The sequence below is a fragment of the Dermacentor albipictus genome, chromosome 1 (genome assembly GCF_038994185.2).
Source record: "Dermacentor albipictus isolate Rhodes 1998 colony chromosome 1, USDA_Dalb.pri_finalv2, whole genome shotgun sequence".
NCBI classification, from domain to species: Eukaryota; Metazoa; Arthropoda; class Arachnida; order Ixodida; family Ixodidae; genus Dermacentor; species Dermacentor albipictus.
The window spans coordinates 77,260,616-77,273,390 of NC_091821.1; the positions used below are offsets into that span (position 1 = coordinate 77,260,616).

A 12,775-nucleotide genomic window follows, 5' to 3' on the forward strand; every position below is an offset into this window, starting at 1 on the left:
ATCGTCAATAAAGGCAAACAGCACAGAAAGCTATTCACTTACATTGAATTCTCACAGTGCATGAGGTATGCATAATTTTTAAGCTTTATAGTTATGGCATAAGTAAACATTCTACTAAAAATGAAGTTGATCACCACTATATTGAACTGAGCAACCGAGGACATTATGGCAGTATATCAACGAACCACATAGGAGTTACTTGCTTGTGGCTTGCACCGATTCATGCCAACACCAGTAGACTTGCTATGCATGCCCGCTCTGAATTTATAAATTAAAGCTATGGACCCCCAAAAGATTGTGCTTTAGTGACCTATGCAAAATGTAGTACAATACATCCAGAATTGAAATTCGCAGTGGATTCTCCTTCATAAGAAAAAAAACGAAAAAAAAAACAGATGTCGTTCAGGGCATATGTAGCCTATGTCATAGCATAGCCTAGAAGGCTATGTTCAGGACAATGCTATGTCAGGGTGCATACAAACCGGGAATTCTCAGGGATATTGAGTAGTCAGGGAAAAGTCGGGGAATTTGTGCCTCTATCAGGGAAAATTAGCTGCAATTTTATTGAAGTGGTTGAAAGTCGCGGTAATGCTGGCTCGATCGAGCAGCAGACTAATCGTAATAAATCGTCTTTGACGCCCTGTTGTCGGCTGGAGTAGTTGCTAGAGTACAGTCAACGACCGACTTTCCGGATTCCCGATAATTTGGACGGCTTCGCGGCACCACCACGAACCCCATAGATTCAATTTACCAGAACGTCTGAAATTTGGGATGCAAGAACTCTTCGTCGTCCCATTTTCCGGGCGTTTTGCCATGGCCGCAGGTCCGAAACGGCATTAATAAAAGCCACCACCGCTGCCATTTTGATTGCCTCGCCACCTCGAACTGGCGCCACAGTCGGCATGACGTCCTATTAGGGATCACGTGGACATAGCGGCCGCGTCGGCTGCTTCGGGAGCGCCGAAGCGAGCTGAAAACGAGAGTTTAAATTCCCTCCTACGCTGCGGTCCTCATTTAGTGGCGAGATTTTCCCGCTTCAAGTTTCTCCTTTACAACGCTTGAAAGCACTACAATAGGTAGTGGCTGCCTTTGAAGGCGCGCAACATGGTAGACTACTGCTCGGTGCCGCAGTGCCGGACGTACGCAACGGAGCCCGGTGTCAGCCTTATTCACAAGTAGCCGCAGGACAAGAACCTGCGTGAAGCTTGGCTCGCGAAACATAAAACCGACAAACAGTCGTCGGCTACAACTCGGGTATGCAGCAAGCACAGACGCGAGGAAGATTTCTGCTACGGCGCCGGGTCTGCGATGTTCGGAAAACGCGCATTGAGACGCTCGCCCGAGTCCACTGCCCGACTAATGTCATGACGGTTTGGTCTATGAACTTGTCGATGCTATAGATACTGGCAAGTTCACTGGAGTGGAAAGGGAGCGGTAAGGCGCACATTAAAAAAAGGCATGGTCATGTTTGTACGTGTTATGAATTAATGCACTGGATTACAAAAAAGAAGCAGCGGCAATCGCACGCTGAGAACACCGATACACATACAGTGCGACGCAACTCGAGAAATAATATTGAAACGTCCAAGCATTTAGAAGAAAAAGGAAAGATTGAATCGTCGTGACGGCACATCACAGTCCCCGTATAGGCGTCGAAGTCTCTACAATGAAATTATTTTTGAACAGCTCTGATAGCGCCCACGCAACAATGGTTGCTTGTATACTGTCAAATGCTCATATTCCGCGGCCTAAAGCTCATGACACGGTGCGAAAACGCGCACGCAGCGAAAGCGAAACAGTGCGCGGACAAGCATGCAGACGCGCAGTCGGTCGCTGCGAATAATCTGTGCGACCGCTGCATTGAGGCTTCATTCTATTATGCTCCATTTAGTTATACAAACACTATAAGAACATATTTCACATGGTTTGCTCTCAAGGTTTACCTGCCTTTCACGCAAGAAGCCGGTTCGGGAGACTCTATCGCGGCGACCGCGCGCAGTGGCGTTCACTGTACGTATACGGTAAAGAGATAGCGTCTGTAATCTATTCTGTGCTTTCAGCTTGCTCAAGATTATTATTTAGACAATAAAAAACTTCTCTCGTTTCTAAAGTACGTACAGAAATGTCCGGGAGAGTTCGGGCGTGGTGTTTTCAGTGAGCGCTGACAGCAAAACCTATGAGGAGCGCGCCGCGTGATCCCTCATACTACGCCAGCGAGGCGCTTCCGATAGATGGCGACTCCGTAACTCCACGCCGCCAATAGCCTAGCTGCTTCGACGTTCTATGAATTGCTATGAAGCTTCTTGCCGATGGGCGCCGTGTTTTTTATTGAAAGAATTTGCTGCTGTGAGCAATGGCACGGACTCCGCCTCTGTGGTCCTCGCGTTTGGCTTCGAAGCTTGGAAAGCACGGTGCGTTGCACAATGCCGGTTCCCGAAAGTCAGCTTCGCCTCTGTACAGAAATGTTACTTGGTGAAGCATACGCAAAAGTATTGCAGTCAAGCATTACAAGCGTGGAAAGGGGCTATTTTTGTATTATTTTTTTAATTTATGATACTTTAAAGGCATGAAGGCATTACAGAAAGGAGTGGGTGAACATAAAAAAAAAAGTTTGCAATATACAAAGACATATTCAACGTGCCGTTTCATAAATGCTGGTTTTGAAGGTGTCGGTTTCCAGCATGGCTGCAACGGTGGCGGGAAGGTGGTTCCAATCTTTGCTTGTGCTAGGGATGAATGCATTACTACAAAGTTTAGTACGTGAAGACGGCATACAAACTTTGAAACTGTGGTCAGAGCGAGATGATATGTATGACGGTTGGGTGATAAGCTGTTCTTTCAAAAACAAAGGGTTCTGGTGGTAGATTTTATGGAATAGCGAAAGGCGGAAGCACCTACGACGGAAAGAAAGTTCTGGTAAGTTAAGCGTTGTCTTCATTGAGGTAACGCTAGCATGTCGGGAGTAGTATGATAAGATGAAACGCGCTGCACAATTTTCAATGGCTTCTATGATGTATATCAATGTAATATGTTAGCCGGGTCCCACATGGCGCATGCGTATTGTAGTTTGGAGCGAACTAATGTTTTGTAGAGAGTTAGTTTCAGTGACGATGGCGCGGATGAGAAGTTTCGGCGCAAATAGCCCAACATGCGATAGGCATTGCTACATATAATGTCGACATGCATGTGCCAGGAAAGGTTGCTGGTGATGTTTAGTCCAAGGTATTTGTACGATGGACAACTGAGGGCTATTATTTAGGAAATATGTATGCAGATTAGTAGTATTGGTACGGTGTGATACGCGCATGCATTTGCATTTGCTTAAAGTTAAGCTTCATAGACCACTTGTTACACCATAACAGAACGTTATTAATGTCATCTTGAAGTTTACGAGAATCATTGAGGTCAGTCATTTTAAGATATATAACGCAGTCATCAGCAAAAAGCCTAATAGTTGAAAATTTCACACAGGAAGCAAGATCATTAATATGGATTAGAAAAAGTAGAGGACTGAGAACCGTCCCTTGCGGCATGCCTGACGTTACCGCGAGGGGCGCAGCTAGACGATGAATTGTTCGCGATTATGTATTGTGTTCCATTAGCAAAAAAGTTTTTAATCCAGTCCAGTACTAGCGGGTGAATGTTAAGAAGACTAAGTTTATAGATTAGTAGGTTATGGGATACGGTATCAAGGCTTTAGCAAAATCGATAAAGATGCAACCGGTGACAAATCCCAAGTCGGTGTTGGAAAAGAGGTCATTAGTAAAGCAAGCTAGTTGCGTTTCGTAGGAGAAGGATTTCCTAAAGCCATGCTGACTGTTGTTAAAAAAAGAGTTCGTCTCAAGAAAATCAACTATGTGGGAATATATTACGTGTTCCAGAATCTTACAGGGAATACCGGTTAGTGATATGGGACAGTAGTTTTCGGGACAATGTGTGTTACCTGATTTGTGAACAGGAACCACCTTCCCCACCTTCCAGTCGCTTGGTAGAGATGATCAGTGTGTTGGAATATCCCAGAAAGCATAATTGATGAATACAGTTCCGTACACTTGAGTATTTTTGAATTAATTTCATCTGAACCTACCGACGAAGATATATTCAAATTACCGATTACTTTTCTAATGCCCACCCAGTCTATAAGAATTGAATCCATTGGGATATCATCAACCTTCGTTGAAGGTGGCAAAAGCATAGGTGCAGCGTCATGAAAAAAGGAAGCAAAGACATTATTAAAGATTGTGCGAACTTTGAACAGGGGTGTTAGATTGGGACAACTGTATTGTCGCTGGTTTATTACCACGAAACCAATTCCAGGATTTACGTGGGTTAACATGTAAGTATGATGGTAATGTAATGTTGAAAAAGGTTTGCTTAGCTTGGGAAATGACGCTACAATATTCATCGTTGATGCGGTGGTATTCGGATTAACGAATCGGGTTGTTAGATTTTTTTGCGGAATGAAATAACCGTTTTTTCTTGTTCCGAAGACGGCACCAATCATATTCTTACTATAGAGAGTGACAGCATCGGGCGATATGGTTTCAGCCTGTCTTGACATAAAACATTGTTCTGCATCACTCGCGGACGCAGAATTTTGCAAAGGCACTCGGGGAAAACCTGGAAAACCTAGGGAATTTGGAAATATCAACTTGGTAGGCACCCTGGATGTAGGACAACATATTCTGCCAGAAATTTCAAGTGCACAATAAACTAATTCCACTGTACACAACTAAATGAAACAATGACCCCCATGGTTCATTGTCTGTTGGCTTTGTTTTTAACGATAATGCGAGCTCCTCGATTTCCTTTATTCTTGCTAGTTCCTGTTTATATAGATAGAATGTGCTTATAATTACAGCTGATAATTAATAATAATGTGTTACTAAAGAACTAGATTATTCTTGCTTTTGTCATCTTCAGATATGGCAATTTTTACTGAATTGTATACCAAAGTGCTTGTCGGCTGAATAGCTTAAGCTCTGCAGTATGATGTGTGTGTATAATATAGCCACAGCATGGCATATTCTATGTCAGATGCTTCATCATCAACTATATGGAAGGAAATGCAGTGGTGATCTTTACTGGGACCACTACATCGATCTATGCATTTTAAAAAAAATGTCTTATTTGTGATTAAGTCATTCCTTGTCAAGATTTCCGCCACCGCATCAAATGTGTAAGTGTCAACCACAGTCACCTGTATCTTGTCCCTCAAGCAACCTATGTGTAGCAAAGACCATTGCTTGTGTACTCTAAGCTACCTAAAAGCCATGATTTATAAATCTGCATTGTGGAAACAAACTGACATTCTTTATTTGGTTTCTCAAAATTATTCTGCCTCATTTTGGGAAGTCCACCAATTGTAAACACAGAGATATGTGTAACAATTAAGTAAATTTCAAGTGTGAACCAAGTTTGTTCCACGTACTTCTAATGGCTGTTAAGAAAAAACTACTTTGTTTCTGCTTATTTAGTTGTGAATAATATCGGTATGCCCCCATAATATCGGTGATGCATAACTTGAAAGCATAATGTATAGCATGCATGCCTTAATTGCTGGAGTAGGTGCCATAATGTTATGAAGGATTTTCTTCTGGATAGGAGAAGCTACATCTGCAGCACAGCGGTGCTGGTTTTTTGATGGTTAAGCTCCCCCAAACTAACTCGTACTTTTGTAGTAGATATGTTGCATTTTTTTTTCAACTGCATCTGCCATGTTAGTGCAGTGGCTATGACAGTGCACTGCTAAACTCGAGGTTTCGGTTTCAATCCCGGCCGTGGCGGTAACATTTCTGTGGGGGCGAAATGCAAAAGCTCTCGTGTACTGCGGTATAAGTGCATGTTAAAGAAAGCCAAGTAGTCAAAATTAATTTGAAGTCCCTCAGTACGGCGTTCCTCATAATCATGTAGTGGTTTTGGTACCTGAAACCCCAGAATTACAGTATTTGAATATGTACAGTTTCTATAGGTAAAGTTTCAGAGACTGAAGTGGTAATTTGCTGTTGCTGCCTTTTGGCAAGGCCACCACATTTTTGTAAAATTGAAAATACTTGCTACTAGAAGCCACTAGTTAACTTTGAAATTTTCCTCTAGCATTGTTACATCGACAACTTAATCAGACGGGATCGTTATTCACCCGGATGCTGATGAGGCACGTGTGTCCGAGTATTTATGTGAATGACCTGTGTTGTGTGTGCCGAAAGGAAAGAGCCACTGCAGCTCACATACTTTGGGACTGTGCCAAGAATCCGCACGAAGCTACAACGATGACAACGATCCTGCCGCGGCTCGAGGCCTCAACGAGGTGCTATGATCAAGAGGTTCAAGCCCAGGCTGTCAAGCAGATCTCAGCGGCCCCCGAAAGGCAACGACCAAGCGAAATTGGAGGGAGGCTGCCACCCCAAAAGAGGGGCAGGCTCGGTCGACCAAAGGGAGTAGTGCCAGAGAACACCTGTAGTGCGGCCATGGCCGGAGTAGAGGCGCCACACGCCGGGAAGACGTCACGGCCGCATCACGGTGACGCCTCCCTTACAGGGGAAGGCTAATCGTTCTGCAGGCATTCCTAATAAAGTTGCTTCGCACGCTCGCTCGCTCTAGCATGTCATGGATCCGGCCAGTTATACTTTTGCTTCTTTTTTGGTTCTATCTTCTGTGTTATGATTTGTTGTATTGTGCACTAGCAGTAATGCTGGAACCTGCAGGGCAATGTTGTGTTTGATTCTCCCATATGCTTCATTGGCCTTGCAGATTTTGTAATTGTAACCAAGAGATGCTTTCATAATGCACATCAAACTATTCAGCTTCCAAGTTTGACATTTCTCTAATATCTTCTCTTCTTTCTTTCTTTTGTTCCTAATTTTTATTCTTTTCTGCAGCATCACACGTGTCACACGTTTTAGTGACACACGCTTTAAAAGAAATAGCAACACATTGGAGTGAAGGGTGGGTGGCATCCCATGCTGGTGGACACGTGTCTGCTTTGGTTAGGCTAGGTTTTTGGACTGCTCTGTTGCAGAAAAGTAGCCATCAGTGCTCAGTGTTCCCAGGCAGCATCCTTCCAAATGACTGACTGCTCTCAAGGCTGCTTAGCTTTAGCAATCTGATGAGATCAAGTGTATTTCATGTGACATGGATGGGGATATCCAGAAACGAGAAGCTGTGTCTGCAGTTTCATTGCAGTTTACTTGTAAAATGAGCACAAAGCATGATAACACTGCATGTAGTCTACTTTGCGGCAAAGTTGGTATAAGCTACTAGAATCAGTCGTAAACCTGGACAGAACAGTTGCAGAAAGTTCACACAGACAGGAATAAGAACCTGCACCCAATGCAAGAGAATCTGAAAGTTGGTGGATCGAAACTTTGCAGGTATGATGCGATGTATGATATGCAGGCAATATTGTGGAGATCTATAGTATAATTGTGCAAGTCACAGAAGTCGATAAGTATGCAACTTCAAATAACACTCACTGAAATGTTAAAATAATTGTTTGAAAACTAAAATGTAGCAGCTAATCAAAAAGTAGGAAATATGTTGAGTAATTGTGGATGAAAATTTCAGTGTTCTATTAATTGCAGCATGCTGCACAGAGTTAATTGCAATTCATGTTGCAAGTTGAATACCTGGCAGGTACTATTTTGCGAAGGCACTTATGTACATGGACTCCAAAAGAACTCTGTTGTGTTATTTGCACCTGAAAAGGCATTCAATGTGAGGCTCAAATCTCAACTTCCAAGTGTGTTGGTTAATGGTTCTGAGATGTTTTATCAGGTTTAATTCTCAAGGTATAATCAAGTGAGAGTTTTAGGTGGTCTACAAACAGCTAAAACATTGGTGTGTCAAATGAATGCAGTGAAATGGTGAAAGAAAGAATAGTTTGTCTTATCTTCACAAAAGTCAAAATGGCTACATTTCATAGAGTGAAAAGCTGTGGCTAAATGCTAGTCCGTTAAATACACTGCACAAGGAGCTGTTAATTCTGCACACGTAGATGTCATTTCTTAGGTTAAAATCTGTATCTCAGCCCGAATACACTTGACTTATTTAAGGGCATTCGATTGCTCTTCAATCAAACGCACCGAGCAAAGGCAGCTAATTTGGCGAGCTTGAAAGCATAGCGAGCTTGGCGAGCTAATGTAATGAAGCGAAGCCAAGCAAAAGGCATCACACAGCTCCAGTAGTCTCTGCTAGTAGCACCTACTGTAGAGTATTCCCAACACTTTGTTCATGGTTAGGTTATATTAGAAAATCATTGGGGCCACAATAAGTATTGACAGGCTCTTTTTTTCAACTTGCACCTATAAAGAAACTAGCACAAAGTCCATGAAACATGATATCTGAACATGGGTTCATGGAACATGGGTTCAAATTTTCAGAAGGAAATGAATATCTTAACTGTTCATTTAAACACAACACTGATACATTTGCCCTGCATTTCTGGGGCAGACCTCTCACAGCCGCTGCCCATCTCAAGGTTCCCAGTTTGTAATATACCCATTTGATGGTTGTCTTCAATTCTAGAACTACGGGTACCCTAAATTTTAAAATTTAAAAGTTAGTTATTATATAGCTTAACTATTGAGTTTCCACTGGTTATACCTTACTTATGATGTTCATTGGCATGTTACTGAAGAAGAATATTTTTAAAACAATATCTTTAGGAATATATTGAAGTCGCGAAACAACTGGTAAATTGGTGGCTTACCAAGTATAAAAGAAGAAAGAACCAAAGTTAACAAGACATTAAAGAAGGGGGGGGGGGGTCAAGAAATCCAACTGCTCTTCATGTTTCCATGCAGTTTTTCAACAATTAACGATGACAGCTGCCCTAAAATATTTGTATATACACATATACGAGACATTATTATATAAATTAGTCTTATAGTCTTTCTTGAAGACAGGATGTCCCTTGTGTACCAATTCCATCATCCTTCCAGCTATTTAACTGTAAAAACAACTATGAGAAATATATGACTGAACAGTGAAACTGGACAAGTTTTTTAGCTGTCACTACCCTGCTGTGGTTGCTCAGTGACTATGGCCTTCTGCTGCTGGGCATGACGTCAGAGTTTCAATTCCTAGCTGCAGAAGCTGCCTTCCAATGGGGGCAGAATGCAATAGCACCCACATACCAAGCATCAAATGTATATAAAGAACTCACGTGGTCAAAATAAATACGGAGCCCTCTGCCACAGTGTACCTTGCATAGCTCCTGTGTTACTTTGGGGGGAACATTGAACCCCACCAGCCAATCGTTAGAATTTGCATTCACAATGCAGAGCAGAATATAGTAATCTAAGATTAACGAATTTTGTAAAAAGTCTAGTTTGAAGCTTCAAAAAAAAAGTTCCCTGGTAAAGTTCTTGAAGACTTTATTGGAGAAAAAGATATGGAGGGTCCTGTCCGAACCTGTTGATCTGACAAATTCCTGTATTAGCCATAATGATTCTTTTTTTGTTCTCGATTGCGCTTGGCTACTGATAAACCACTGCAAGCACCGCTACATTAACATACAGCCTTGTTCACTAGCATTGACATGCTACTCCCTTACAACACACTCGCATCAAGGTAAAACACGGGGAAGGCGGGAAATGGAAATTCAAGACGATGAGCAAAAATGTGAACAAGGTAAAAGCGGGAGCCTTGAACAGTGAGTCTTTTTTCAAGGCCTTAAAAAAGACAAGTCCACTTGTCAAAACGTTGGCTCCCGCTTTTACCTTGTTCCCATTTTGCTCATCGTACTGACACCAAGGTGCCATACAGCTTGGCAAAAATCATGCAGCTGAAAAAGGCAGAATTACTGCTCCAGTTGCAGCTAATGGTTCCAGAATATGCTATAAATTCTGAATACCCTCTACTGCCTTCTATAAGCATGACACATTTGTACTTGTAGGCCCAGAGATAATTACACGCTCAAATCATTCCTAGTTGAAGGTGACTCATATTGGTAACTTCTGGATAATTTTTTGGGCCATGTCCTTGTAGGCTTGAGCCTGCAAAAGAAGAGAAAAGATTTTGTTAATGATGTCAAAGTAAGGCAGGTGATTGAACAGCAGCAAATATGAGTCAAACAAGATAATTAAATACAACAAATTTTAGCTATAAAAGTTGTGCTTACAAACAGACACAGATATTAAAAAGTTTTAAAATCGTTCGGACAGTTCTCTTTGTGATTAGTTTTATTTTTCTCCTTTCATGAGGAACACTTGATTAATACCATTATTAATGATTGGTTTAAATACTCTTTTTCTTTTCCCAAGAACTGTAAGGGATTGCAATTCACTAGCAAACCAGAAAGTACTGCAACCTTCATTTTCTATGTTCATGTTGATTTTACAGACATGACTTACGCCTATATTTTTCTGTTGTCATCTTATTTATTGGATCAATATTTATGCATTTGTAATGTTGAGTTGCATATGTCACATAATGTCAGATTGTCTTCATTCTGTTTGTGTTTACCTAATATGTTCAGTCTACAAAAGTTCTATATAATTCTTGTGGTATATTTTTCCAAAATGTGAAATGCCTCTATTAGGTGTATGTATTTTCTATGCCAAATTTTTTTTGAACATCTTGTATCTGCCGATTCCCACCCTACTAAAATTCCAAACAGGGATTGTAGTATTAATAAATACTAAATAAATACTACATAAAGTAAACAAACATTCTTATAAAGTGGAAAAGCTTGTTGCACAGATCAGCTCCAGGCTTTGACTTCACACTGAAGTTATGATGTCATTATGACAGTTGAAGATAAGTGGTGGAAGAACGCAATCTAGATGCCATGGCATGTGTTTATGCTTGTATCTGAGACAATGCTTAAAAGCGCTTCAAATGCAAGTTTCACACAAAATGAGTACAGAAGAAGGTCTACTTGAGTAAGACCGAATTTGTAAAAATCTGATGCTTTGCATAACAATCAAAACAGAGACATTTGGCAAGTCCTGTACCAGGGATATTCAGTAAATATCCAGAATACATCTAAATGGCCCTAAAGGAAAATATCATACACTCAATAGCTATTCCAAAGTGATCTCTATATTCCCAACCTCTTAGTGCAGAGGAAATATTTTTTTTTTTACTTGCTTGGTTTGCAACACCGTATAACCTTAGGATGAAATTAAATGTAAGCATAAAGGACAGTTTCATGCAAACACAACAAAAGCAACTTGTAGAATATTGCACTGTCCATGATCCACCTTTCATAGTCTTCAGGTTAATCAGTTCTTAACTTCACACCTCTAAGTACCCTTTCACGGACTGTCTTTATCCCAGGGACTGTCTAAAGTAGATGGCGGGCATCTACCATCTACTTTGGACGTGCCCAAAGATTGCCGTGGAGACGCCGTCTGCAGCGACAAGCCGTGTACAGTTGCCTGTGTACAGGTCGGTTGTGATTTGTGTGAAGATACTGCCTGACCCACCTCACTGTAGACGTCCCAAAGCCTTGGTTTGGCTGCTAGGGATGCTGTGGGTGTTTACAGATTAATTTGGACCACTTTAAATTACCCTACATGCACCAACATCTCATTACATGAGCATATTTGCATTCCAACGCTGTTGGAATTTACCCGCCATTGGCAGACATTGAACTCATGACCTTGTGTTCAGCAGCAAAACACCATAGCCACTGATTCAACAGAGTGAGTATTAGTTAGGAACTTTTTCTGCTGTTTTCACGCGCTGTGTTATTGAATATAGAATGGTATCATCAATTTCAAGAAGTAAATAGCAGACGGTGATAAAAATTAAAGTCAAGGAATATTCAAAATAACCACTAAGATTCATCACTCACTGATCAAACTTTAACTGAAAACTTGGGATCAAGCCTACTAACATTCAATATCTGTCTTGCTCGTTTAGGAAACAGCCCTAGCACTATTGTCAGTGTTCAACCAGTATAACTGTTTTCATGGCACTTATGAATCTATGAGGAAGCTCCGTTGATGATATTGATGACCATAAAGATGACTGTGAAGGTAACGAAAGTGAAAGGCTACAAGTGTGGTCTGTAGGAGGCAGTCAAAAAAAGAAAGAAAGAAAGAAGAAGAAGCAAAGCAGGTAATGTAAATGTTGATCACCACATCATACTAATCTCTCATGGACTTCCTGAGACGATTCACAAGAAACAAGCAAAACTGTCCAGTAATGCGTACTATTCTCCAACACACTGATGCAAACCCTATATTGGCTGTCAAACTTGTTCAGTTATTGAGGCACTGAACTGTTATGCCATGACAGTTCAAGGGAAAAAAAAGAAGAAAGCCCTGTAGAAACATTCTTGATCTTAAAGCACTTTGGAGTGAATGTATATAACATCTTGTCTCTACCACTTCTGTGATGCGAGACATCTTTGACAGTTCCTCTGCTATTGGCGGAAAGTTGCAAAGCTTTCAAGCTATGGCTAAAAAAGAACAGCCAAATACTGATATTTTGCAATGTGCTTTTATTCCACTATAGAACTCTAAAATATGTGTTCAAGGCACGAATGTCACTCCACTTGCCTGAGGGGAGTTTGCATTAGACACCACAATTGGCTGGCCATTGTCAGAGCTCTCTCTTATCTCTATGTCAAGTGGTACATCGCCTACAAAACAGAAAAAGGTGGCTTACTGTCCCGATTTCCAAAGAGCCAATTCAAGAAGATGTGATTAGCATGCCAGAATAGAGAAGTGCATTGATGGACATCAAGTGAAATCAAGCCTATTTTCTTTGCAACCATCTAATAAATACAGTGAAATGCCTCATAACAAAACACTTGGGACCTCGA

General features: G+C 41.3%; 1 protein-coding gene across 2 annotated transcripts in view; it reads right to left on the reverse strand.

Annotated features, from left to right (window-relative positions):
* Nucleotides 1-2,316: 2,316 nt before the first annotated feature.
* The window catches only part of Nubpl (NUBP iron-sulfur cluster assembly factor, mitochondrial), a 52,438-nt gene continuing 41,979 nt past the window's right edge, over nt 2,317-12,775 (reverse strand). The window contains exons 9-11 of one of the 2 annotated variants that reach the window (XM_065451167.2): nt 12,510-12,592; nt 9,912-9,995; nt 2,317-2,452 (exon numbers count right to left, since the gene is read on the reverse strand). In XM_065451167.2, coding sequence (XP_065307239.1) covers nt 9,942-9,995; nt 12,510-12,592 — 137 coding nt within the window. In that variant the 3' untranslated portion in view covers nt 2,317-2,452; nt 9,912-9,941. Of the gene's footprint in view, nt 2,453-9,357; nt 9,996-12,509; nt 12,593-12,775 lie in introns of those variants that run through there. The other variant, XM_065451166.2, reaches the window with a different exon arrangement.